This window comes from Argopecten irradians, chromosome 2 (assembly GCF_041381155.1).
Source record: "Argopecten irradians isolate NY chromosome 2, Ai_NY, whole genome shotgun sequence".
Lineage (NCBI taxonomy): Eukaryota > Metazoa > Mollusca > Bivalvia > Pectinida > Pectinidae > Argopecten > Argopecten irradians.
Genome location: NC_091135.1, coordinates 741,603 through 769,198, shown reverse-complemented (window position 1 = coordinate 769,198; position 27,596 = coordinate 741,603). Strand labels below are relative to the sequence as shown.

At 35.1% G+C, this 27,596-nt stretch overlaps 1 protein-coding gene across 1 annotated transcript; it reads left to right on the top strand.

The window, feature by feature from the left end:
• Nucleotides 1-12,319: 12,319 nt before the first annotated feature.
• Nucleotides 12,320-24,811, top strand: LOC138313199 (uncharacterized GMC-type oxidoreductase Mb1310-like). Its single transcript, XM_069253768.1, has 9 exons — nucleotides 12,320-12,490; nucleotides 12,924-13,052; nucleotides 13,316-13,437; nucleotides 18,932-19,102; nucleotides 19,370-19,517; nucleotides 19,860-20,011; nucleotides 20,920-21,097; nucleotides 21,481-21,700; nucleotides 23,109-24,811. The coding sequence occupies exons 1-9, from the start codon at nucleotides 12,340-12,342 to the stop codon at nucleotides 23,695-23,697; spliced, it is 1,860 nt and encodes a 619-aa protein (XP_069109869.1). The 5' UTR covers nucleotides 12,320-12,339; the 3' UTR covers nucleotides 23,698-24,811.
• The last annotated feature ends 2,785 nt before the right edge of the window (nucleotides 24,812-27,596 follow it).

Sequence of the window (27,596 nt, the reverse complement as noted above, 5' to 3'; positions counted from 1 at the left end):
GCCACGTAAACTGATAATTGTACTGTTTTAAAGTAATACGAAATAGGCTATAAACTCATGATCATGTCAGTGAGGATATCCGTTTTGCAAGATCTTTGGAAAGATATAACGAATTAATATATCCAAATAAATTAGGTTTTCGTTTTGTTTATATTTTGTAACTTTTCAATTGATTTAGAACTGAGATTATGGTTAACAAATTTACTTTAAAAAATAAAAAAAAAAATATAAAAATAAACAAAAAACACCAGCCCAACAAAATAATCCCGAAATACCATCGTCCATAATTTTCTAAAATCAAATATGTGACTTAAATGAAGATATTTAGATAAAACCATATCATGGACAGAAGCTTTTAAACAAAATTCTTTTCACCGATGTATACTGATGTTGGGGTTTACATTTACAATTAAAGGTTTTTCGAAAACTTAGAACACCCGGTCATATTAAGTCATGCTGGAAATGCGTGATGATTGCAGTGGCCTCACCCAGGAAACGTTTTAACACGGAAATGGTATTATGAGGCATCAACCTTCATGGTCAGTCTCACTCTCAATAAAACTAGCATTGGGTGTTTAATTTCATTTTTTCCATAAAATAATTCAATTTTTATTATGCAATGACATATAGCATCAAATAAAATGTATGAATGGTGGATGCCATTCATTATCACAAAGTCTCCGAAAATATGTAATATTCATTTAATAACTATTTATAATACGTTATATTTACCGTAATTATTGTTAGTATTACTTTTTTTGTTATATCTAATATTTTTGCGGTTTCTAACAAAAGTTTTGCAAACAAAATTTCTTTTCCCTACCCCGGTAAAAGACAGGGTTATCTTTCCCCTAGCAATCGCAGTATAAGTATGTCAAGTATAAAAGAAAAAAAATTATTAATTGATTATGATGTAAAAGATCGATATCAATATTTTGTTTTGTACCAGGTGACCTATTTCATGAACGAATGTCGCAATATGATTTCCGGCTTTGTATCACGAAATTTGATAACTTCCGCTATCCTAATTTTCAAATGTAGTTTACTTATGATACGTTTGATACTTATGTTTTAAACTTGCATATATTACCACTGAACATACGTTATTTGTTTTCTAATTTACTATGCCATGCTTTTGCGGTCGCTGTTTGTTACTGGGTGTGTCTAGACATTTTATCCGGAAACCACTAACACATTGTTCTATTACATATATAAAAGTAACAACATTTTATTTTCTCCATTTGCATACACTTCTGTAGTGAAAGATATCGATATTAATTTATCGGATGAAAGGATGGTATCTAACAGCAATACAATTTTCATATATTTTACGCCTTTTAAGTATAGATAGTAAATTCTATATAATATCTTTGAAGTACCGCCTGATGAAACCATAAGGATATTAAACTTTACAAAGGGACAAATGCGGTCATATAGTTTTTGATATTACTTTAACATAAATCACGTGGATGCCAATCAATCAGTGAAAACCCGTCTGTGCGTGAGACTACTAATCACCGGTGCTGACCTTATCCGTTTTATTGATTTCTATACACTCTGGCTAACAGCTGACACAGGTAGGTGTGTTTACTCTCTAATTGTCGTAGTCAGTAATAGACTCTTTTTCTCTGTTTTTCACAACATGTTTGTGGGGATATATCAATTTTTACATTACTGTTTCTTTCTTTTTTGATATTTCATTGTCTGAAAAGTAGACTACGCGTAAAGAAATATTTCCATGTTTGAACACATCTTGTCTCACTATATCCTTTTTGTATGTGTATATGTATGCATTTCATATTCTTGTAATTTTTCAAGATATCATAGTTTGTAGTTTTACAAAACATTTACTAAATTGATACAATATTTTACGATAAAATATTATTAATTATATATTATTTATGTAAGACGTTTTTCCTTTAGTGACAACGCAGATGTGGCAGACATATACGTAAACGCTTAATTTGAAGTTTAATGTATTAATAAGAATGCTTCCCATTTTATCCATGATATAAAAAGGCTGCAGCATGTTTTGATTAATGATGTTAATAAGTTAAGTTACTTTAACGTTCAGTAAAATGTTGGTAAACTTTAGTTATAATGTAATTAGTAATTAAGGAGATATATACTAATATATAAATAAAACAGGAGGAAAGTGGGACGGCCAATTTTTTATTGATAACTGCATGAATAAAACAAGAATAATAAATTAAACATATTCCACAAGACAGTGATTCTTTACCATGTTAATAATTAATTTTATTGGTGTAAATCACATAAGGAGGAAACAAAGATTGCTATAAATGATATTGCCCCTGGTTATAGCTTACCTGTGACTCGTTAACATACAGATGATCACCGCTTGTCTGTTTGGAATAAATTACCTTAAGAAATTGTAGTACTACAATTAAAATGTCACTTCAACACGATAATACTTGATGGCTTAATACAAGGTTTGTGCAGAATACAAATACTGATGCAAAAGAAATTTAATTAAATTATTATCAATTACTATCGGACAGTGATGCCTCTTCAATAAGATATATAAGAAATAAAAACAATATCGACTGACTAGTGGGCGCTTTCGCCCCATTCAAGGGAGCTCTTCAGACTGTTTATTGAAGACGTATTATGACGTCATAGTTCATGACGTCATTTGCTAAGAGACAAGATATAAACAATCAATGAGGATATTATAAGACCGATTCTAGAATATTCTGATTTTGTATGGGACAACCTACCAAATTAGATATGCCAAAATTTAGAAAATATACAATTGGAAGCAGCAAGAATAGTAACAGGTGCTACCAAATTATCAAGTATAAGTCTATTGCATAAAGATTTAGGCTGGGAAAAATTATCTAAAAGAAGAGAAAATCATAAAATTTTGTAGTTCCACAAAATGTATCATAGGAAAACTCCAGATTATCTATCACGTATAATTCCAAATAAGGTATCAGAAGGTCATATGTATAATACTAGACATTCAAACAATTTACGGCTTCTAAATTGCAAAACACAATTTTATACAGATTCTTTTTTAAAATCTTCAATTAAGTTATGGAATGCAATACCAGTAGAAATTCGTGAAAATCCGTTTATGAGCATAATTAAACGCTTTTTTGCAAAAAAAGTGTAAATAAAACCCCCTTATATTTTAACTCAGGAGTTAGAAATCTTCAAATTTTACACACTCGCTTAAGACTAAAATGAAGTAATAACAAACAACATTTATATATAAGAAATTTATAAGATAGTCCACTTTGTACCTGTGGTTTAGTCGAAATTAATCATCATTTTTTTATTATCATGTTCTAACTATACTATAATTAGACAAAATACACTACATCAATTATTTATAATTCTTACCGAAAAACCTTACTTTGGGGAGATGATAGCTATTCAATACAAAAAAACAAAGAAATATTTCTAACAGTACATACCTATATCAAATTAAGTAAACGATTTTGTTGAAGTAAAATTCCATCAGTGTTGTTAAACTGGCTGTTTATTTATAGCACTTTGTACCAAATTTTAATAGAACTATGAATCCATTTTCACATGTATGTTCATTGTATGTATTTATCTTATATTCACCACATGTTTCTATGTACACGTTTTTTTTCTTCAAAATTTAATATTTTTCTGCGTTAAACTTTCTTTATACATATCTTGTAAAAGGTGCTTTCAGTGCAGAACTTTCCTCTGGCTTGATATTTCAGGGAAAGCAATTTATATAAGATTTAAGCTTGTTTTCCAATCCCGAAATGTGTTTTTCTACTGTATTACATGTATATGTATCATTATATGAATAAAATATTGTTTCAACTAAGTCTGATTAGCCTCGCGTTTGACAACATCCACATCATTCATCTGATATAAAGAAAAATTTTGAACTCTCCTTTAGAACATTCATGTATATGTTTACTTAAGGAATGATTTTTATTGTTTGTTGTTTACTGGTGTGTAAACTGCATTTTTTGTACAGATATTTTAAATGACGCGTCAGCGCGTCATGTTGAAATATCTGTACAAAAAATGCAGTTTACACACCAGTAAACAACAAAAAATTAAAAACATTCCTTATATTTACATTTCGACCGACCATTTCATTTAAATTTAGTGTTCCGGTGAAATAAACCTTCGTTTCTTCAATGATACACGATTGATGGAACAGCTGAGTAATTGATGAAATCGCGAAACAGCTGGCTCCAATTTGGCGGGAAAATGTGTCAAGTTCCGGGAGTAAATAAGATATAATTCCACAATAACTTTAGCGTTTTTAATCCATTTATTCCATATGTTTTCATTGTTTTAACCCCTAGAGTGCCACAGGCTCTATGATACTACCGTTGAGTGCCAAAGGGTCTTTTTTTAGGCTCTCTGAAATTCGACAGTTTAACAATAGCGATGACGTCATCTAACTATTCTGCAACGTCATTTTCGCGCTCCAGAAGATCGGCTCAACGGGAAAATGGCGACGTGATTGTTTGCTCCAAGGTTTCGACTTTTTTTCACCTAAGAACAATGCTTTCCATTGCATCCAAACTGATGGTGATATCGCACCTTTGTCATGGCATATATTTTGGCCAAACCGGATGCGCATTCACATAAGCGCGGAAGTCAGTGTTTCGGTTTATGTTCTTGCATAACAGCCCCCTGCGTTTACGCAAGTGTAAACGATTGCCCGGTTAGTAAGGTTATATAGGAAAGTGAAAACGGAAATGTAAATATTTACAGGTAAAAATCGTAAATGATCAGTCCGTATTTGCTGTCTGTGCACTGTCATTCTTGTACGTAAGTTTGTACCGGTTTGACCGATATAACATTCGGAGCATTTACCACAAAATATTACATATATTACGTTACTAGATCTACAATTCATATTCCTTTTTAGTTTGAAAGTAAAACCAGTTTTTAACGTTATTTCACTTCCTTCTACAATGTACTTACAAATCCCGCAATGAGGAGTGTGACACTAAGAAACACAACCATAAGACGAACTTCCGAATTTAGAACCAGTTAGGATTCGTTTCAGATTTTTAGGTTGTCGTTTACTATTGATTAAAACAGTGCTATTTAGAACTTTTCTCATACGATCATTACCTCTTTTCATGTCTTCGTATTTACATATATATATGTACATCTAGTAGAACGTTACGATTAACTTGTTTTGCTCTGGGTTCGACTGCCGCGTTAGCTTGCATATTCCTATGTCTCGCTGAGAAGTTACCGGGTACTGGTGAGAATGGATAATGAACGAAATCAAATTCATTTTTCTGTTTATTAACGTTTACCATTTATAAATTCAACAATAACAAAAAATACCCGCGTGGCTCAGACCAACCAAAATTATTCTTGAACTACGGGTAGATATAAATGAATTCGGAAGAAAATAACGCCTAAAGGAATACTTTCCTTATAAGGAGGTCACGGAAGATATATCTCTTGTTAGAAATATATCTAATTTTATGCCACCAACAGGTCGGGACTTCCATCTGGATAACTATAAAGACACTCTTTCGGATCTGGTACAAACCAAAAACAATGTAAAGTAAAACATAGCCCATCGAGAAAGGGAAACCATAGGCACCATGAAAAATGAGAAGTATATAGTGATCAAACAGGCCAACAAAGGTGGGGCCATAATAATGATTGATTCTGAACAGTAGAAAGAAATTGTTCTTGAACAATTTAATGATCCGAAATTCTATACAGGAATTCCTGAAAACACGAACAAAATAATTATGAGGAAAATTAAAACTATCAACACAATGTAAAACACTCACTGAAAAAGAAAAGAATTATCGAACAGTGTTTAACGTTAAATGTAGCAACTTCTATGGTTTACCGAAAATTCATAAAAGTAAGATGATCCAAGAAGCCATTGATTTACAGAACTCTGAAGTTGCGAATATCCTAAGACCGGCAGATCTAAAATTGAGACCTGTTATTGCAGGAACGGCATGTCCCACGCACCGTCTAAGCAATTTATTAGATAAATTTTATAACAATTATGTCAAAATTTCTCGAGTTACCTCAGAGATGACATGGATTTCCTCTCACAACTCCCAACCGAAGTTGATGAAGAGGTAATTCTAGTGAGTTTCGATGTGACAAGTTGATACACAAACATACCACACGAACTCGGTATTGAAGCTATACGCTTCTAGACAAACAAACATGCAAATGCTTTGGAAAAAAAATTCAAATTAGAATTAATAATTGAAGCTTTTAAACTGATTCTTAAGAACAATTCTTTTTGCTTCAATTGAAAAAAATATCTAAAAACCAACAGGACAGCTATGGGCACCAAAGTCGCTCCGACATACGTAAATTTGGTCATAGGATATCTTGAACAACAGCTCTATGACAAATCGAAGGCAAGCTATTGCGAGACATTTGTCAACAGGTGTTGGAAAATATATCTTGGTGATTGCTTTATAATTTGGACAAGGTTAAAACAGATTTAGTAACATTTCACAACACGTCCATTCAATTCACCATGGACCAAAGCGAACAGAACTGGCTGTTTTTAGATGTTTTAGTGCAAAAATCGGGAAAGTTCATTATGACGGATGTGCACTACAAGCCAACGGATACGCACCGATATTTAGATTTTCGGTCATGTCATCCAACTTACACAAAGCGTAATATACCTTACTGTCTCGTCATACGTATATGTGAATTGTGATCGACAACGGCAAACGAGAAAAGCGATTGAATGGACGCCGATATTTCTTGAGAAAACAACATTATCCCATGGAGTTAATAAACAACAGTATTGACCGGGCTAAAGTAATATCCATTAATAATTAATTACGGAAAGTAAAGTCCACCACAGAGAACCAAAATATACCGTTCGTGGTCACACATAACCCCTGTCATCGAAGAAACGGCAAAGGACATAATTCAAATCTTACATCAAAGCCAAAAGATGCAACAACTTGTCAGAAAATCTGAAATCCTCCAAAGTAAGCGACAGCCGCCAAATCTGTTAAAAGGAATGCCATGTTGATACTTTTATTTTAATAAATACATGTATACATGCATATGCATTGTATGTGTTTAAAATTAATTGTGTTTCAATGATTATATCTAAGAATTGATGTCACTTTTCACCTATTGAAATAATGAGATCAAAGCTTATAATTGATTTTTCACATGAAAACATCAAAACATAATTATTTTGTTATCAAACTGAATTGTAATGCGTCTGATTATTGCAGTATTTATATACCAATATAAAACATTTAATAACTTAATGTCAGGTACAAGGGTTTATTACAAAATGCTGACTTTCAGATTTGAGATATACGAAGGATATTAATAAGTGTTCTTTTTTGGCCATACATCAGAGGGATATCCCGTCGTTGTTAGGGAAACGTCAACAATACACATATATATATACATGATAATAATAATAAAATAGTTTATTAAAGTGTCACACACATTTTACAACATATATTCACATAATCATTGTCACCACATATAAGTAAAACATGTCCAGCCATATTTGGCTGATAAGACACTACTGACAAATAGTTCTGAACAACAAGTATAATGTTGGGCGAAGTGCAAGAATGACTGGACGGGTCTCCTACCGACAGGTTGCACAGCTCCATCATTCTACTCATGTCAAATTAAATATAATTACATATAATAGTATGTATGTGTGCACCATAGGCAAAACAGTGTACTTAATAAAAGCAGTACAGATGAAATTAAAGTAAAATACTAACAATCATTAAATTCACGTGTTTGATATAAACAACTGGATAAGTAACCAACCAGTGGCGGAAAAAGTACAAACGTGGTTGGGGAGGCCCGTACCTACAATTCTTTACAACCCCACCACTGAATATGAAAATACAATACATGCGGCTTATGTTGTCGCTTTTTTTAAGCATACAGACATCTGTGATGATAGCGTGATGATTATGCTTCAGCACAACTCCAATTCTAAAGACGAAAATCATCCAGCAAATGTGTCCAGTAGACCCCGAGTAAGATTTTTGCTGTCAACACGCGGCATGCCTCGTGTTCACTAGCCAAAATCTTATACGGGGGTAGAAATATTCCTGTCCATCTAAAATAAAAGATTATATTAACGGAAAAAGTATTTTTGGGAGAATAATGATCAAAACTGATAACTTGTCATGGATTCACAAATGAAATAAAGATCAATTTTATATACTTTATTTACTACTAGCTCATAAAACACATTTACTAGTAAAGATATAGTCGCATCATATTCAAATCTAGACGTCTCGCCATTGTCTTGTCATGACGTCTGCATTGTCACATGACATGCTGTGATATACATGGAAATACAAATATAATATTCAGGCAAGTTATTATATGCAAAAAGTATGAAAAGAAAAATCATTTCATCAAACAAGTGATTAGTGTGTGCTATCACATCTTCCCTTTTTATAATTGATAGCATTACCCTGATTATGTGTCAGATTTTGTTATAAAATTACCTACAAACAATACCTTGTCCGTAGCATCTTAGAATAGAAACCTGTGGGTGTTTTATTATCGATCGTATTATGATTGTCTACATGTGTATGTTTTTTTATTCCCATGGTCATCAAGAGAATTATTGTGATATGAAAATTAATTGTTATTAACATTTAAACTTTTGAAGATATATTGTAGAGACTTTAGTTCATATAACTTCGAAATGATTTATTGTTCGTTATACACAGACAAGTGGACTACTGCACTTAGGACGGGGTAGCTAATTAATCACTTTTGAATCATTCATCAGGTATAATGCATACAGGACGGAACAGCCAGGAGGAGTGAATAAATGAAAGAGCAAGTAATATTGATATTTAGAAAAGAACAAACATTTACATTTGGCATTTTTTATTTCATTGAAATTCTTACCATAGTGCATCCTTTATAGGACATGAGGACCTCCTCAGCAAATGTTGCTCAAAGGTGGGGTTGCAAAATCCGCCCACGCACCGATTTTTTTTTTCAAATTTTGCAGTGTTAAAGGTCTAGGTACATAACTATTTTTATGTGCTTTTTATTTATTTTGTATGTTTTAAAAAGGCATAAAGGGCCTAAAATGATGTTTTCTAAAATTACTTTGGGTATGTGGCAAGGGGACCCCTTGTGTCCATATTTTGAACATAATTTTATTTTTTAATTATTTGTGTTAATAAAAGATACTTCATTCTTTATTTCATATCCATTTATAATGATATTTACGAATTATTTTTAAGACAAATTGATTTTGAAGCAAAAAAAAAAATCAAATTTTTGTCAGGATAAAAATTGAGGATATTGGGTTTGCTCGAAATACTTGGCATGTTATCGATTTTGTCCACACTTTTAAACCATTTTAAAAACATGCCATAGGTATAATCTTATAACAGATACTTTTTCAAAAAAAAATGGAATCCGGGAAAATAGCATTTCATAGGCTGAAATGTAGCGCTGGGAATTTTCTAAAAATATATATTTGCCATAGTTGACCATAAATTTAAAATCGATCAACAGTTAGTGATAGAATTTTTTGTTAACTAACATATGTACTTTAAATTATTGCATGGTTATTCATGCATCTTCCCTAACAGTATAAAAAAGCATAACAACTAGATATGCTCTTGGGTGAAACAAATAGTTTCTCTTTTAGTATCAGAAATCAAATAATTATTGGAAAGAAATGTATTTTCGTCAGCAACTCAAACTCAAAAGATACAAATTTAGATTATCCATCTCTCTTATGTAGATAGAAACTATCTTAAATTGAATTAAAAATGATTAAAGAGGGAAACAGAGTTACATTTGATTTTCAAATAAAATGTGTATAATTTAAAAATAATACCAGCACCACAAAAACTACAATATTAATTTTGAGCAATCAGACGACTTTTATTTCGAAACAATGGCAACAATGTATTTAAAACTGTTACTATCTCATTCGGCATATCCCATAACCCATATGTACCAATTTTCACTAATATCTAATAATATATAAATTTCAACCAATCAGAGACCTCCATTTTGTTTCCATGGTAAACAATCTTTTAAAAAGGGATTCCATGTTATTCAGCATATTTCATAACCCATATATACCAATTTTCACTCAAATCTGACAATATCTAAATTTCAACCAATCAGAGGCCTCCATTTTGTTTCCATGGCAACCCAACTTTTTGAAAGTGTTACCATGCTATTCAGCATACCTCGTAACCTCTATATACCAATTTTCACTTAATTCTGACATCATTTAAATTTCAGCCAATCAGAGGCCTCCGTTTTGTTACCATGGCAACCAATATTTTAAAAGGTGTTACCATGATATTTAGTGATAAAAATTATTACTGTACACTGATTTTCACTGATATCGGACTCTGGAATCATAAACAAGAAATGTATAACTAGCTAAGGTATACTAACAAAGAAGAGGTCCGTTGCTACATGCACTCTCTATTTTTAAGTCACTCAAAAACAGTTTTCCCGGATATTAATTTTGAACCTAATTTACACATAGACAGAAAATGTCATGGGAGTATTTTAAATGAGGGTAAAATTGTGGACAAAACCAGTAACAGAGTGAAATGAGATGACAAAGAGCAATGTGTCGTTTCCGTTTTTTGCAAAAAGTGTTACTTTTTCGTAAAAAATATTATTTCAAACAAAATTTTCCGTTAAAAATTTAAAAGAAATGACTTAAATATAAAGTATACGATCTACTCAAATGATTTATGAATAAAAAATGTAGAATATTTAACAAAGGCTTACCTTTTTTGGCATGTTTGTGCAGGTAGTTTTAATGAAAATGACTACAAAGAATTCAGGCCCTTTGTGTCATTTTAAAGGGACAACTAGTAGTACTTTCAATATGCAAAGTTTCAAGAAAATTAGGCTGTGGGCAGTTTCTATGGAATTTTTAACATTAGCTTGAACACCACCTTTGCTTAATTTGGTATATGATGTTAACATCCCTTCACTTTAACTGTTGTCTATTATTTACAGGTCCAAGAGGCAGACCTAACATCTCAAGATGTTTTGGATCCTATCAATGTTACTTAGCCTCGTAGCTGCAGATTCCATCCACCTCGACGGGACGTGTCAATCGAAGCTGTGGAACCAGTATGATTACATTATAGGTAGAGTATGTTGGATGATACAGTTTTTATAATGCATCTAAGGCATAACTCAAAACAATATCCATGTATATTGTTTTTGTAGTGGAAACATTTTAATTTTCCCGAAAAAAGCACCAAAATAAAACCACACGTTTGTTTGAACATAAGATAATCTATCCGTTGATTTAGATCCCAAGTTGTGAAACAATCTTAGACCCAGGTTTGTGTATAGCCAATCAAAGATGACATAACTTTTCATTATGCAAATTACTGAAATGCTCATATAATCAAAGCTATTAGAAACTTTTTGAAGATATACAATGGCCAACTTCTATATAGAGTAGTTCCAAAAAGGCTAGCTATGGAGGTAATACTTACAAAATTAACAATGTCATTCCAGTACTACATACAATCAGAAATACATGTACCTTATTTTTAATAAAGATCGATCTCCGTAGCAATCACGTTAGATTTGTTATCCTTATAAGAACTTGAGAAGAACATTCTAAAATGCACGCGCATGAAAGTGTAATGCTTCAGTATTATAGTAACTGGAAATGCCAAGTTACCGTTATGATGTCATCAATGACTTGCCTTCAACAGTCGGTGCTGGAACAGCCGGGTGTGTGTTAGCCAATCGTTTGTCTGAGCATCCATTCCATAAAGTGTTGTTGATAGAAGCAGGGGGTTCAGATAGAGAGCGTCCAGAGACGACTCTGATCGACACACCTGCTTTGGTGTCAGACCTCTGGAACTCCAGTGTCTCCTGGCAGTACATGAGTGAGCCACAGTCTAGCGCTGGTTTCGGTCTCAATGGCAATGTAAGTACGGTCAAACATGTCTATAAAGATCATACAGTATTCAAGGCGACCATTTGGCACACCACAAATGTAGCCTGATCAGGCAGATTTTACTGAAACATTACATCAGTAGATGTTGATTTCAATCTATCTAGTTGCTGACCTCTTAAGTTTATCTCATTAATGACAAAGTTCCCAGGAAAAGTTTTTTACTTCATTAACAGGTATGTGAACAGAATCAATAATCTGCTTATTGTTCATCATGTTTCTTCAAAACCAAAATGTTCTTTTTAATATTTCAAAGCTTATGTAACAGGTATATATTAAGTAACTTTTAAATGCATCACATGGTTAATATATAATCGAGATATTATCTTTGCTGTCAGATACTGAGTCTGCCCCGAGGTAAAGTAGTGGGTGGTACGATGGCCATTAACTCCATGGTTTACCAGAGGGGTAGTCCAGAGATATTTAACCACTGGGCTGAGAAGGGCGCCCGTGGCTGGAGCTACAATGAAGTAGAGCAGTATTTCGAGAGGATGGAGAATGTCCGACTGCATGAACCTCACAACGAAGGTGGTTTGCAATATCCTTTTATCCTTTAAATCTATTTCCAATTTGTTTCCATTACTGTAAATCATCTTTCTGTCGTACCTATTAATTATCGCGATTTCAAAATAAGTCTGGTCTGAATGACAGATTTGCCCTAGAACATTGAAAGAAAATACTTTTCTTTTTATCATAAATTTTATTTTATTTCTCGGAAAATTTCCGGATATTAGCGAAAACGCACACAAAACAAAATTGGTTTACAGTACTTTTGAAATACATAAATTCATTTTCAAAGAGTAGGGATCTGACAGACACTTGTTCTTACAATTGATACTAACATGTTATTTGTTGTCCTGTTACTGTAACAATAACGTAAGTGAATAAGTCTTCAGTTTAAATAAACGAATTAAGCTTATCAATCACCAGGCGCCGCTTTTACTTCATCGTTTCTTCTCAGCAAAACGAGGGAATTGTGGTCCAGTACGTGTCACACAGAACAAATTGGCAATATTTCGAGACCTGCTTGGAAACGCATCAGCAGAACTGGGATACCGCCGCATATCGTGTAACGAGGGGGTAGATGAAGGTAGGTGCTCATACTATATCTAATATACAAATAAATGGTACTAATAGGAAGATACATGCGTTGTAATTACAATACCTAAGGCTATGTCAAATATTTTAAAAGATCTTGAATAGTGTATGATTTACAGACAGCTTTCTTCATTTTCGAAAGATGCACTTCGTGATGGTTTAGTGAAAATATCTAAATTGCAATTGCACAATTTTGAATAGAAATACAGTTTAGTACCACGCATTTAGTATTTAAATCTGTTATTTCTGTGTCAGGCTTTTGTCCTTTACAAATTACCACAAAGTCCGGCGAAAGATGGAACACAGCTAAAGCCTACTTGGCTCCTGTCATGGGTCGTAAAAACCTGCATCTCCTCACCGACTCTGCTGTAGTCAAGGTAGTCTGTCAAGTGGAAAGCCCTTATATTTCTTGATCAATATATAGAACAGTCGAAAGAAGACCGAGTCTACACCCCCCGGAAATAATTTTAAAAATCTAGACTGCAAAAATATGTGTAGAAAACGAATTTTGATGTTCCCAAGCTCAAAAAATGTCACATTTATGATTTTAAAGCAAATTAGTTCCCTTACACAAAAAAATCAAGTGAATTCACAAACAAAGGGGAAGAGTCAACTTTTTTCTCTAATTTTCAATGAGGGTATGCTATTGAACTAAATGTTACTGAAACTAACTGCATATTGGCATAATATCTCAGAAACATCAATTTGGGATACATTTGTTTACAGAAATACTTAAAATTTTAATGAGTTGTGTCCCCTGCTCAAATTGTGAAATGCCTTCTCTAAATATCACCAATATTTTGTTTTTATAACAAAATAGATATACCTTAATGACATTTGATGGTTCCTGCTGTCCCTAGACCAATGTTGAGGTAAAAGAAAGCAGTTAACATTACAAAAACCCATCCATCTTTGTCGAATTTGTATAATTTTTCTCTCACCCCCTTATCCCTGAAGAGTGAAACGAGTAAAAACTCAATTAATGTAAGTACATAAGATATATCCACCGATTTCTTAAAACACGTTTATTGTACATCTAATTAAACGCTTTCAGGTGTATCCCAGCTGTATACAATAGATAATAGATGCATATACATCTAGGACACGATTTCACTGATTCAATCAACACATAATAAGTACGCATAAGCCACGATTTCACTGATTCCATCTCATCGTCGCGATATTTACTTTTTAATATGTCTACCAGCTTCACAACAGCACATTTGTATCTGATGGAAGCAGCATAACGGAGGTACAGCACCACGCGCGGTCAGATGCCTCTTAGTTACTCTAAATCATCGGTAACTCGCGTACATAAACCTGAAATCAAAAAGTCCGATGGATTTACATTGTAAATTAAATATTTAAAATAAATCTGAATTTCTCCACTGAAATTAATTAAGTAGGGAAGGGAAGCAAGTATAAACACTCGGAAAATTATTATCAATTAATGATGTTCAAGGGAACTGAAACTCACTTGGCCGTTGACAGAAGTAAACTGATGAGCTGTACCTGCCACGACGAGTATTGCCTTATCGCTTGTCTCCAGACGTGTTGCTGCTTGTTGACTGCTCCATACAAGTTTGTTGTCGCCGTTCATCAGGAGCAACTTGAAGTGATTCGGTCTACGTGTAGCAGGCCCTGCAACGACCACTTTCTAAGAGCTCTCGATTTGTAGTCAATCTTGGGCCTTGATGGATCCTGGATGATAGCGCTGTCAGTCGAGAATAAGAAGCGTTTATTTGCTTCCATCTGATCAAGGATCTGTAAGCATATATCGCCCCAAGTCGGTGGAAAAATCGCTAGAATGTGCATGAGCGCCATTCTATCCTGAATAAACAGTGAACCACCGGGGTAATGTATATTTTCGGGTGTTGTATCCTACAGAAGGTATTGAAGAATGGTGACTATTGGTTTTCGAATAAAATCCATCTGATGCATAGGCGGCATAGGAATGAGTGAATACTTCATATGTTCACCTAGGTCCAATGGATCCTCTTCCTGTTGAGACTTTACGAAAAGCGCGAATGCGATATAAATCTACCGCCAATATTGGATTACCTGAAAAAAATCAAATTAAATTGAAATAATGATAAATGATTTCGGATAAGTGAGTGGCATAACCTTTAAACAGCCTGGTAGGCTCGATACTTCTTTATAGGTTTGAAAGGGCTTCCTCGAGGATCTAATCATCGCAAAATTCGATGATCCAAAGAAGTGCAGAGAGGTCAGTGGCATGAACTTTCTCATCTTTGATAAACCGCTCTTTTAACCTCTTCATTGCTTCGCACACAATTTTGGGCAGAAAAAGGCTTTCGAATATCCCTTTCCACTTTGTACATTTTTGAGGGATCCACTCGCCTAGAGTTGCGATTCTGCTACAATCTCTGCATATCCAGAACCTATTATCCTATGGTTTATTATCATACCGATAGTAGTTCATGGAAGTATGGAAGGGTCCTATCATCACAACATGATTGGCGTATTCGTCTAGCCGTCTCAAAATGATTGGTACAGCTTTCATGCAAACTCCCAGGACCCACCTTTGACCTACCTCTGATATGGCAAGTTCTGATCTATTCAGTAGCTCGCAAACAACGGCATTGTCGGTTAAAGGTTAGTGGATAGGGGTAAGTAGTCCACTGTTGATTGCCTTTGTGGTGGTTTCCCGTTGTAGACGTGAGTTATCCGAGGCCTGGATTAGGCTGTGTTCCGTAACCTCCAATCTACCTGCTGAGGAGCCAGATATAGTTATGTAGAAGTTCCGACTTGTAAACTACATCATTCTCTGATGATCCGAAAAACTAAGACCCTTGCGGGTGTAGTGTAAGAGTGGAAGAGTTCCCGAGGTGTCGACATTTAAACTCCGTTTCTCGATGACAGAGATCGTACGGGCTTTTCGATATCAAATCCAGGCTTTACTTCTTGCATCATGATACCTACGGCGCTGTTTACATTGTTGTTCCCATGAACATTCGTTGTAATTTTGTTAAAGTTATCCCACCCACAATGAAATACAAAGTTAACTTTTCCAGTCACAGTCTGTGTGTTATATATGACGACATGCTGTCCATTGCCTTGGCGAGCGCGTTTTTAAGCTCCAACTCATAGTCATAACATTTACAGTGACCAAGGCGATGTAGAATTGTAGTTTTCACCTACCTTCAGAAACCGCACGACATAAGTCCACGGCGGTGGACATGATCAAATTCCTCTACCTGTTTCCTGGTTCCGTTGAATCACTACCAATCAAAACTATTGGGAGGAGGCGTACGAAGTCAGTGGGAAGGATTTTGGTCGAGTCTATCTCAATATCGTCAGCTGTTGGAGGCCATGGCGTATTCACTAAAGCTTGACGAATATTGCTACGGAGAGACAGGGCAACATCTTCGTACCAGTCGGTGCCTCCAAAAGTGTAGACTTGTGCGATTACCTATGAAGTTGTTATTCGCGAGTTACATAGTACCCAGAAATCAAATGTCTTAGCTGTCGCGTTTTGAACTTTCACAAAATATATTTGTTCACCAATATTGTACTTTTGTAGTATTTTCAGTAATTTCTCGCTACAGTAGTTCGGGTTTCCATATCCATTTTTCTCCAGCCAGTTCCTCAATGTTGAGAATACGAAGTGATTAAAGCTTAACAACTCCACTGTTTTCTATGATGCTTGTCTGAATGTTTTCCAGGAGAGACGACAATGCTTTCTGATGAGCAGAAGTCATGCGAGACTTTTCGGTTTCTTCTATCCAACATTTTGCTCTACGGACTCAAGATACATGATGTTTAGCCTCGCCCGCGAATAGGTCGTTGCCCTTGACCTTCCGGTATAGTGAAGTTAGTCCCATTGTCTTAGCTTGTGCCTCAATTTTCTCCCATGTATTTCCCCTGTCATTTCAAGAGGCTCCGTTTTCATGTCTTTACCTTTAATTTTAATTTTGTTACAAAGATCGGGCCTGTGGATGATTTACGAGGAGAATGGTGCCATGGTGCTGAAGCCTCTGGTTGTTTATTGTCCTCCACACGATCCAGGTTCCTCGTAAAATGTTGATAACATTGATTACGATAACACACATTAAAGATCAGTTGGAAGAGAAGAAGGAACCTGGTCACATATTGCCTGCATCTGTATTCGATATGGAGAACCGTACAACTGCTGCAGGCGACGATCCCTTCTTTCATGCAGTTGATGTAGCTTATCACTCGCAGTTCCCCTTACTCTTCTAATCTGGGTGAAGGGATTGCTCTCCGAAACAGTATCTCTATGAAGATTACATGTTTGCCTGGAATGTTTGGGGCCCCAGTCTACACTCTGGTTCTCATTTCCTTTCAGCATGATCGTTTACATATCAACAAATCGTTTTACTTTATCTGAAATAATGAAAAATCAGTAATTGGTTTATCTTACGACAATAACAAAACAACTTCAACATATAAGAAATAGTGTAAATATCTTCCAAGGTGCATAACTTTCGGGGCACTTATTTTATCACAAACAAGGAACCCAGATATTTATATCATATTTTCATTAATGATTAACACGTTCTTAACATTAACGACAATTTTTTCTCAAAACACTGTTAAAAATATATATGATCATAGCAATATTTTGGCACGTTGTCGACCTGACCGATTTTGAAGGTAAGTGTTTGGAAACTCCTGTTACTTCAGTTATTTTGCATCTATGTAGTGTTAACTGCACTCATTTACCATACATGAGATGCAGGACTGCACCATGTTTCCATGAATTTCAATCTAAATTGTTAATAAAGTGTTTGTTTAGGTAAATTTAAGAGAAAAATCGTGATTTGGGCAAGGGACATAACTCTTCTGGAATTTTTGGGTAAATTAAGTCATGATATTAAATAAATATAGCATTTCTGAAATGTTGTACCTATGTGCAATTGTATACAATAAGATATATCTAAATAATTACCATTAGTATAAATTATAGCGAAAACTTTACCCCTACCCCATTATTTCGATATAATTGCAATTTCTCAGGTTGTAAGACGTAATCGTCCAAATAACATACACGGGACATTTTTTCTTGTATTTATCTGATTTTTCTAAAAAATTTTCAGACAGTTATATATATATAACATATTAACAAGATACAACTTCCATTCCAAACACATATTATGCATGTAATTTGTTTTACATTGAGACATATTTTGAAATTAACTATATTGCCAAAAAAGGAGTAGGTCGTTATAAAGCTTAATTTGTATGAATTATGATACGTGAGTAATTCCCTCCACTAGTGAATAGTTTAACTCTCATATACATTTATAGACTAAGTTACACGCACAGACTCATACCATGACTTATAGATTACATACATACACACCCATTTTCATACAACCATACAAACTTCCAAATAAGACACATGCACGTGACAATAACAAACAGACATAGAAGAAGAAAGAGTTGAAGAAATAGAGAGAGAATGGTTTTGAGCCTGTGAACATCAAAAATCATATTCTACGCATATTTTCCAGTTTAGAGACACCAGTTGGAAAAAATATTCCCGGAGGTGCAGGCAAAGCCTTTTTCCGATTAAACTAATACAAAGACGACATTGTAATAATTTTGCTGGTATATATGTATTGTTGTAACAGGACACGGCTGAAGGACGGCGAATTCTAATATGACATGTTTTTGTTAACTTCGGACACCTCTTTAGCAGTAACCTATTTTAAGCAGACATTCTGATAACATAGATGTATTTATCAATACCTCAGTGAAGAGTTTTCTAAATACAACAGGAAACAACAAATAAGATGACTTTCATATGACATAAAGTGATCGGCCCTTGATAATTCTACGATCATGTGGAAGTTTTTCATATAAAAAGCCTATTGTTTGCCCTAGATACTGCTGTACCAGGGCACAGCTGTTGGGGTAGAGTTTCGTACCAAGGACGGTAAAACCAAACGTGCCTTTACTAGGAAGGAAGTGATAGTTAGTGCAGGAGTTTACAACACCCCTAAGTTACTGCTACTGTCAGGCATAGGTCCTCGGGAACATCTGAAAGATCTACAGGTAAGTAAGCTCTCAAAGAAATATATTACAGAAAATGGTTCCTGAAAGAAATGTTCTACTAAAATGAGAACCACAGCGACATTTACAATACCGCATTACTATACAATGATAACAATAGAATTGCCTTTTAAATTGAAATAAGAATAATATATATATTCATTTTCTGACTTTCGATATTTTAAACAATTCAATCAAAATATTTTAAATCATAAGATCTGCATGAAAAGCTTAACAAAAGCCCTTAATCAAAAGTACTTAACGTTTTAGATACCTGTGATGTCCAATGTGCCCGTTGGTCTGGATTTAAAGGAACTTCCCGTAGTTCCACTACGGATTTATACCACTATTAGAACCTTCAGACCAGAATTGCTTGTTGAGCCACGAAACACATTGGCCTACATAACAAATAGAACAGGTACGGAATCTAGACACGTCCCCGCCTACAATATCAAATGATACGATGCAACGAATTTTAATATAAGAACACGGATGGATAGCGTTAGACAGGGGTAGGAACATAATCAAACCATATAGTCTAAAAGCCAAAAGAGAAAGACTTTGAATTGTTGGAATAGAAGAATAATATTGTTTCTAAAGAAGAAAGCAAATTAAATTCACATTAAGACGTCTAATATTTTGTGGGATCCTGCTATATAGTAGAGAGGCTTTGTATGTTTCTATTGACTTTGGGATGTTTAGATCTTTTACAAACGTAATCTTATGATTTAAATTTTTTTTAATATTTTATAATTCACAGGTTTGTTGTCGGAGATGTCGCCCATGGAGGGATTACTATTCGCCAAGACGTCACTAGAATCTCCCGACTGGCCAGATATCAATCTTTACTTCATCAGTACGTTGTTCGACCGACTTCCGGAAGTACTCCGTGGCTGGAACATAAAACAAGAGGTTCGTCTTGGTAACCGTTGTCATAGTAATATAATCATAATGACTCGCCAAAGGCTATATATTCCTCCTTGTGTCCATAATGACATTTATGTACTTATTTTAACACAACCAAACTTTAGCGCTAATGCGATCATTAATTAGTCAGCGAAATGATGAGCTCGAAAGATCACCACGATAGCTAAATAAACGATATACAGAAATTACAATTAGCACAATTTGTTTTAGTATTTCAGGCGCGGAAAACGCTAAAATCAAATTACCGTCAAACTATGTACGTTTACAGTACCGGTTACCAAACCTAACAAAGAGGACAAGTTCCATGCGTCGCTGATATTGTATGTGAATTCTGACTTTTTAGCTCGCCTATTCGAAGAATAGGGGAGCTAATGTTATCACTCCGGCGTCGGCGTCGGCGTCAACGTTGGCGTCCCATTTCACGTTAAAGTTTTTGAGCAAGTTTCTGTTTCGTCAATTGTTTAAGCTTAAGTCATCATAAATGTTTATGATTTTATTTTCCTAATGTGTATGGATGCTGAACGTGATAATACAACCAATTTGGGCCCTTTAGGTTTTTTTGAGTCTGTTAATTTGTCATATTTCCATGTTAAAGTTTTTGAGCAAGTTTCTATTTTGTCAATTGTTTAATCATAAGTCATCATAAATGTTTATGATTTTATTTTCCTAATGTGTATGGATGTTGAACGTGATAATTCAACCAATTTGAGGCCCTTTAGGGGGGTTTTGAGTCTGTTAATTTGTCATATTTCCATGTTTAAACAGTGAATACTTGAACATCAACTTCCTCTGAATAGGCGAGCTTTGCTGTTCTCCAACAGCTCTTTTTTCCTGCAGTTGTCGGTATATATTTTTTTCTGTTTAAAACTTACAAACTCTTGACAACTGTTTAGCTAATCAGCACGTGGTTCCGTGAGGGTCTCGGACATGAAGGCATACAAATAATGGCACAGCTGATCCACCCGTACAGCCGAGGTCGAGTGGCGCTGAGGAGTGATGATCCCATGGATCCACCTCTCATTGATCCAGGATTTCTCACTGATACGCGAGACATCAGGGAACTCATTAAAGGTATGATTCCCCACAGCTACAAGGGCACAGCATGTGTATCTTGTAAATTATAAAATGAAAATAGCAAAATGATTCCTTAAGTATGTACTTTAAATAGAAGTTATATAATGTTTTCAGCAAACGTTTAAGACAAGAAGATCCCTTTTGTGCGCATTCCTTTTTTGTATCAACCCTTTTTCACCTGGATGTTTATTAAAGATTAAAATATTAGTTACACCACACAATGAATGTATGTTTTAATATGTACGCTTTAATTCATATTTATCTTTATGTTTATTGCATTTTGACAGTCGGAAATATGTGTAGAAATGCATAGTCACAGTCTTTTCATATGATATTTGTGGCAACTAGAACTCCCTTATATATACAATTCTTATTTCCAGCTGTAAGACTCATCAACGAACTCGTCAACACTAGGTTCCTAAGGGGAGCAGGTGCGGTCATGGATAACCCTTTCCCCGATTGTAACCAGTTCACCTACAACACAACCGACTACTGGGAGTGTTATATCCGATACTTCGCCATCGCTAACTTTCACGGCACAGGCACTGTGAAAATGGGAGCCGTAAAAGATAACTCCGCCGTTCTAGATCCAGAATTAAGGTGAGAGAAGTTAGACTTAACGTCCGTATAAGTGGAAAACGATAATCAGGTAGAATATCAAAAGGTATAAATGACTTGATAATGTACATGAATATTAGATTCAGGCCTTAAAGCTAACAATGCAAGTTAAAAATACACATTTGAGTATAAAAAAAAATAATAAAGTTTTTTTTTTCAATATCTTTTTTTCTCAAAATTCGGTTCTGAGACAACCCCTTGCGTTTCTAAGGACGGGCAATCGCCATTTTGTTTTAACTCTGCTTGGATACAACACCGGGTACCGACCCATATATAAAGCGTATACACACGTGCTATCAGTCGAACGCTTGCTGTTCAAGGTGTAACAACTAACACTTGACCGGCTCTAGATCTACTGCACTATATACCCAAGACGTAATGATAATAAAATGGTTAGTACTTTCAATGTTTTCTCAAATAAAGTTTCTAAGAAAAGTAATGCAAAGAATTCATACTTTCTTTCCACGTGCGAGATCCATTTTGATTATAACGTAAACAGACATGAAAATTCTAATAGGAGATAACATTATCAAACTAAATATAAATACTGCACTCACCTGACAAGGTTTCATTGACATAATGTTGTCAGCTAGATCCCAAAATATGTCAAATACGAGCAAATACAACACTTCAACATATTAGATATTACACGCACATGTACACGTGTGTGCCTTTAGTAGTTTATATATGGAAGCGTCACTTGTTCGGGCAGGTGGCCACGTGCAAGTGGCCAGTCGAATACATCGGGTACGTTAGCATACATGGAGATATGTGGACGGATTATTATCAGGATTTTTATTCATTTGTGTGGAAAGTTCAATTTGTGAAACCTCTAAATACAGCTTAGAAGAGTTGACATGTTTGCTTGCTAAAACCAGCCCTACACATATTTACAGGTAAGGTGTTTTGTTGATGTATCAGTAGGTGATACACAGTGGACAACTGCTAGGTGTATATGTACATGACTGAGCGCACGTGTGTCGATTCACGCGCTTTATATAGGGGTCGGCAGGCGTCTCGTATCCAAGCTGAGTTCAAACAAACTGGCGTCTGCCCGTCCTTAGAAACGCAATGGGCTGTCTCAGAAACAAATTTTGAAAAAAGAAATTTCATTATTTTTTTTTTTAAATCTCAAATGTACATTTTTTAACTTGCATTGTCAGCTTTAATAGTACTATAAACAAACCATAGGGGATTAACGATCTGAAGGGAAGTTTGAGAATATCTTAAGAACTACATTGTATATAAAGGTTTCTAGGGTGGGAAGTGGTTATGTGTTTGGCTAATTTACATAGACGTTACAAATGAATTTAAATAGCGTAGGATTCACAATTTCCAGGTGGTGCATTAATGTTGAATTAACCATGGTATTATATCTATCTCTATACAGAGTAAAGGGTATCCATGGCCTCAGAGTGGTTGGTTCTGCTGTTATGCCCGAGCCTACAGAAGACCAAACTGCTGCTGTCATCATGATAGCGGAGAGAGCTTCTGACCTCATTAAGTTGGCTGCCGGAATTCCTGTGGGGGATGCTCCGTTGATTCCCAATGGACGGCCTCTTAACCGAGGACCGCCTCTAGGACCCCTAAATAAAGGACCACATCGTGTGCCAATGAACCAAAGACCACCTCTGGTACCAATGAACAAAGGACAACCTCATGGCCCAATGAACCAAGGACCACCTCCTGTGCAAATGAACCAAGGACATATTGGCCCAGTGAACCGAAGAAAATCTCTTGGCCCAGTGAACCAGGGACCACCATCTGGCCATCCTATAAACTCACCTCATAATTCTCCTGATAAGCCTGATCCACTAGGGATCCAGACCCAGGGGTTACTTTCCAATCCCCAATCACACCCGCCCGGTCCTCTGAATACTCCCCCAAGGCCAGCCAGCTCACTCATTAGCTCATCCAACCAACAAGAACCCATCCTTCACAATTCTATTCATGAACCACTCGATCACCTTACACGTTAGAACTTCTACTAAGTTCCGCAGCTTCTTGACGTACGCTGAACAGTTTTGAGGCGAAAATCGTTCTTTACGATCGAAGATTTCAGGCGATTTTATATACCTATATTTATAAGCGAATATTGATGTTTTATATTTGAAATTGACTTCATTCTTTTAACAGGGTGGTAATAAATTCTGATAAATACCGACTAAAGGTGTCATTGCTTGAACTTATCTGCATTTGAAGGAAGTGGGTTGTTTTAAACATTCACAATATTAAATTAATCCATATTTTATTTTCTGTGACGAGTGTTGATGATTCACTGTAAACAAACGTACACGTGCGATTAAATTCGACGGGTGATTATAAATCGGCAAAATGAAATTCCGCAAAACTATTTCAAAAACAGGTAGAGTAATACCAAATAAGATAAAATTACGAAATGAAATCGTCGTGGACAAGTCGTAAGGCAAGCACATTAAGTTGGTTTACAGTATTACCATTGTAGATTGGTATATTTACAATGTTAGATTGGTATACTTACAATGTCAATGTGTGATGCTACGAGACATTCTTTTTTACCATTACAATGTCCTACATATTATTAATTACATGTTAAACTACCTTTCAGAAGCAAAATTTAAAGTTTTCTTCAAAGTATTAATAGCACAAGAAAATACATATCAATAGCATAAGATGAGGTAATAACACAAAACAAAGATTTCCTGCGTAATATATGATAACAGTGGAGATTCATTTCGCTGGTTTGCCGTCTGGTGCAGTTGTATTGAACTACCGTGCGGTATTTTGGACGACGGCGGGAAACATAAGACCACTTGCGTTATGAACATTTTATTTATTTTAATTTATTTTTAAAAAAAATGATGATAAGTGTAGAATTCACGGCAATTTAATAACTTTTCGACTCTACAAAATTATCGATCTCGTTTTACATTCCCATTTAAAAAATTAAAAGCCGTTTCGGAAAAGGTAGTGGGCTTTTATGATTTAGAGTCATCAAGGGATCAAGTAGTCGATATAAAAAGGTTTGTACAATGATATATCCAGCAAAAATACATGTGTTAGCATTAATCAAATACCCGGTACAATTATAAATAAATCATTATATTTTTTCTGTTCCTTCGTTCTATGTTTTAGTCAAATAATTGCCTTACTCTACAATTGTTTTATGGAATAAAGCGACGTCTGTCGGGTAAGATTGATACCATTCTTAAAGAGGCGTGTCTACAAAAAGTATTTTCAAATGAATGTTGTAGTATGGGAAGTGAAGATCAGGACAGTATCTTATATAACATAACTCTACCAGATAAAATTTTGAGCTAATGTTGGCCCTCTCTGCAATTTAGTGTATTTCTGGCATATGTGGACACTTCTTAATATATACAAACAACATCTTACTACGTTGTCACCAAAACAACAGGAACGCTAAATATCAATTACTTCTTGTTAACATTACAAATGAAATGTTTATGTGTTTACATTATTAAATGATTAAAGATACATATTTCCATTGCCATTGTACAGTACCTATATGTTGCTAAGAAGCCCAATGTATGCTAATTTGCAGTATTATCATTGGCAGTTAAGCTCTGGCGTACTCATAATAAACGATTGGGTTTTACACCAGTGTCAGAATTCAATGAAGAATATAACATACCGGTATTCTGAAAATTGATGAATATGAAACTATTTTCTAATTAAAATATTTGAAGTGGATTGAAGTGATGTATTTATCGTTGTATATCTCATTTTATCGATGGGACTATTTCATCTTCTGTTATTGTTTAGTCAGATGTTGATGGTAACACACCGGATGTGCTACATTGGGTGTTCTAGCATATATATCATGGTGCGCGAACGCGCACCATTGGCTATGATAGAGCACCCAATGTATATCTACGTATGTCAAAATTATGACGACCAATGCTTAAATAATAAAAAAATAAAGTAAATAATGATTACATCTGTATATGACAAACTACATATATATCTATATATATTCCTTAATTTACAGGGACAAAATCTACCTGAAAGATGTATACTCCTATATATAAAATCTGTAGCTATACTATAACTTAGTTTACTATATACACGTAACGCACCCAATCAGACAGAAGATAATAGAAAGTTTTATACATAAATATGTAACCCTATAGAGGTAGACAGGCTGGTAGCCTTGCTTAAGCCCCAATGATACTATTGGTGATAGATGATTGTAACCCTATAGAGATAGACAGGCTAGTAGCCCTACTTAAGTCCCCATGAATATTATTAATAGATATGATATTTGAATATTCCCGCTAGGTAAACAGGAAGTGGGGTACCTGTTGAACCTTGACAGAAGTTGTTATGCTAGCCGTGTATAATTGTGGATCGCGGGGCTGAGTTAAATTATAGTGTATTTTATAAGAGTACAAGTATTAGTTATTTAATAACAACCATGTATATATTTATTAGGCTGTGTTTAATTTCATAGTGCATTATTGTGATGTATATAGTGTTGCTTAGACCTAGTACCGATGTGTAGTGTTGATTGTCATTGACGTATTTGTAGTTGTTTAGTAGAAGTAAGATGCGGAGCCAGGCTGAAAACATGACATGCTTTAATGGCGTCAACTTCCGTAAGTACAAAAGATTATGGGAGTAAGCTCTAAGGGTAATACTAATATACAGAGTCTGATACGGAGAATCCGGATATTATCAACATCCTCCCTTCTTTAAAGAAAGATTATTTTATCTTTTAAAATTACTAGAAATAGACTGTAATTAATATCTAAACTTTGAGTTATCACTTAATAATCAAAACTTTACTTTATGACCTGATTTGCTATAGACACTGTCCTTCACTGTAACTGTCACTTAAACTGGTAATGAACTTTAAACTCGAAAAAACACAACCTAAATTGAACACTGAAATCATATCCACAAATTAAATGCATGCAAATGTTCATGACCATTCAGTCACTTGGTGACGAAGTCCTTGAACTTTACAGGTGCGCGTATTTCACGTTTGGGTCTACTATTTGCGATAGAGTTTTCATGCTTTGGGTCCTGAGTGTCTGGCTTACTGATGATAACCTTGCGTCGGTCCTCCAGTATGGGTTTCTCATTTTTAGCACTGCCGGTACTGCTGCTAGTTTGCACACTCGAACGCGATATTACATCTGGTACCCTAACTCGCAACGGGGATCTATCACGCACATGCACATCAATGGTCGTTGGTCTAATGTGTACACGATTACGTTTATATACACCACCATCCTGTCCCTTTAGCTCATACGTACGCTGACCGAGAATTCCGACAACTTTCCCGCGTTTCCACTGTTGCCCTTCGGAATGCTGATAATACACAGATTGGTCAATTTCAAGTTGGGACAAGTTTTTGGTTTTCTTGTCATAACACTTCTTCACAGACTGTTTACGTTTTTCGCGTTTTGCCTTTGTGTGACTGGTGTCATTCTGCGTTTTGTGAAGATATGGCAAGAATGTTCGTGTAGGCCTCTGAAATAGCATTTCTGCTGGGCTAAGTCCAGTGTCTTGTCTTGGAGTGTTTCTCTGCTCCAATATAGCCACATAGGGATCTCCTCCCTCTTTCTTGGTTTTGATAAGTAGAGTTTTCATGATTCTTACCGCAGATTCTGCCTTACCATTCTCCCTTTGGTGCATTGGTGATGAAATAGAGTGGCTTATTCCCCAGTCTGTCACAAATGATTCGAACTCCTGACTTGTGAACTGCGGTCCTCCATCGGATACTATCGATTGTGGTATTCCATAGCGAGCAAAATGTTTCTTGAGTAGAGATATCACTTGAGAACTAGTGGTTTTTGTAAGTAGATCTACCTCAATGAAGCTAGAATAGTAGTCTACGGTGATAAGGTATTGCCTCCCCGCAATTTCAAAC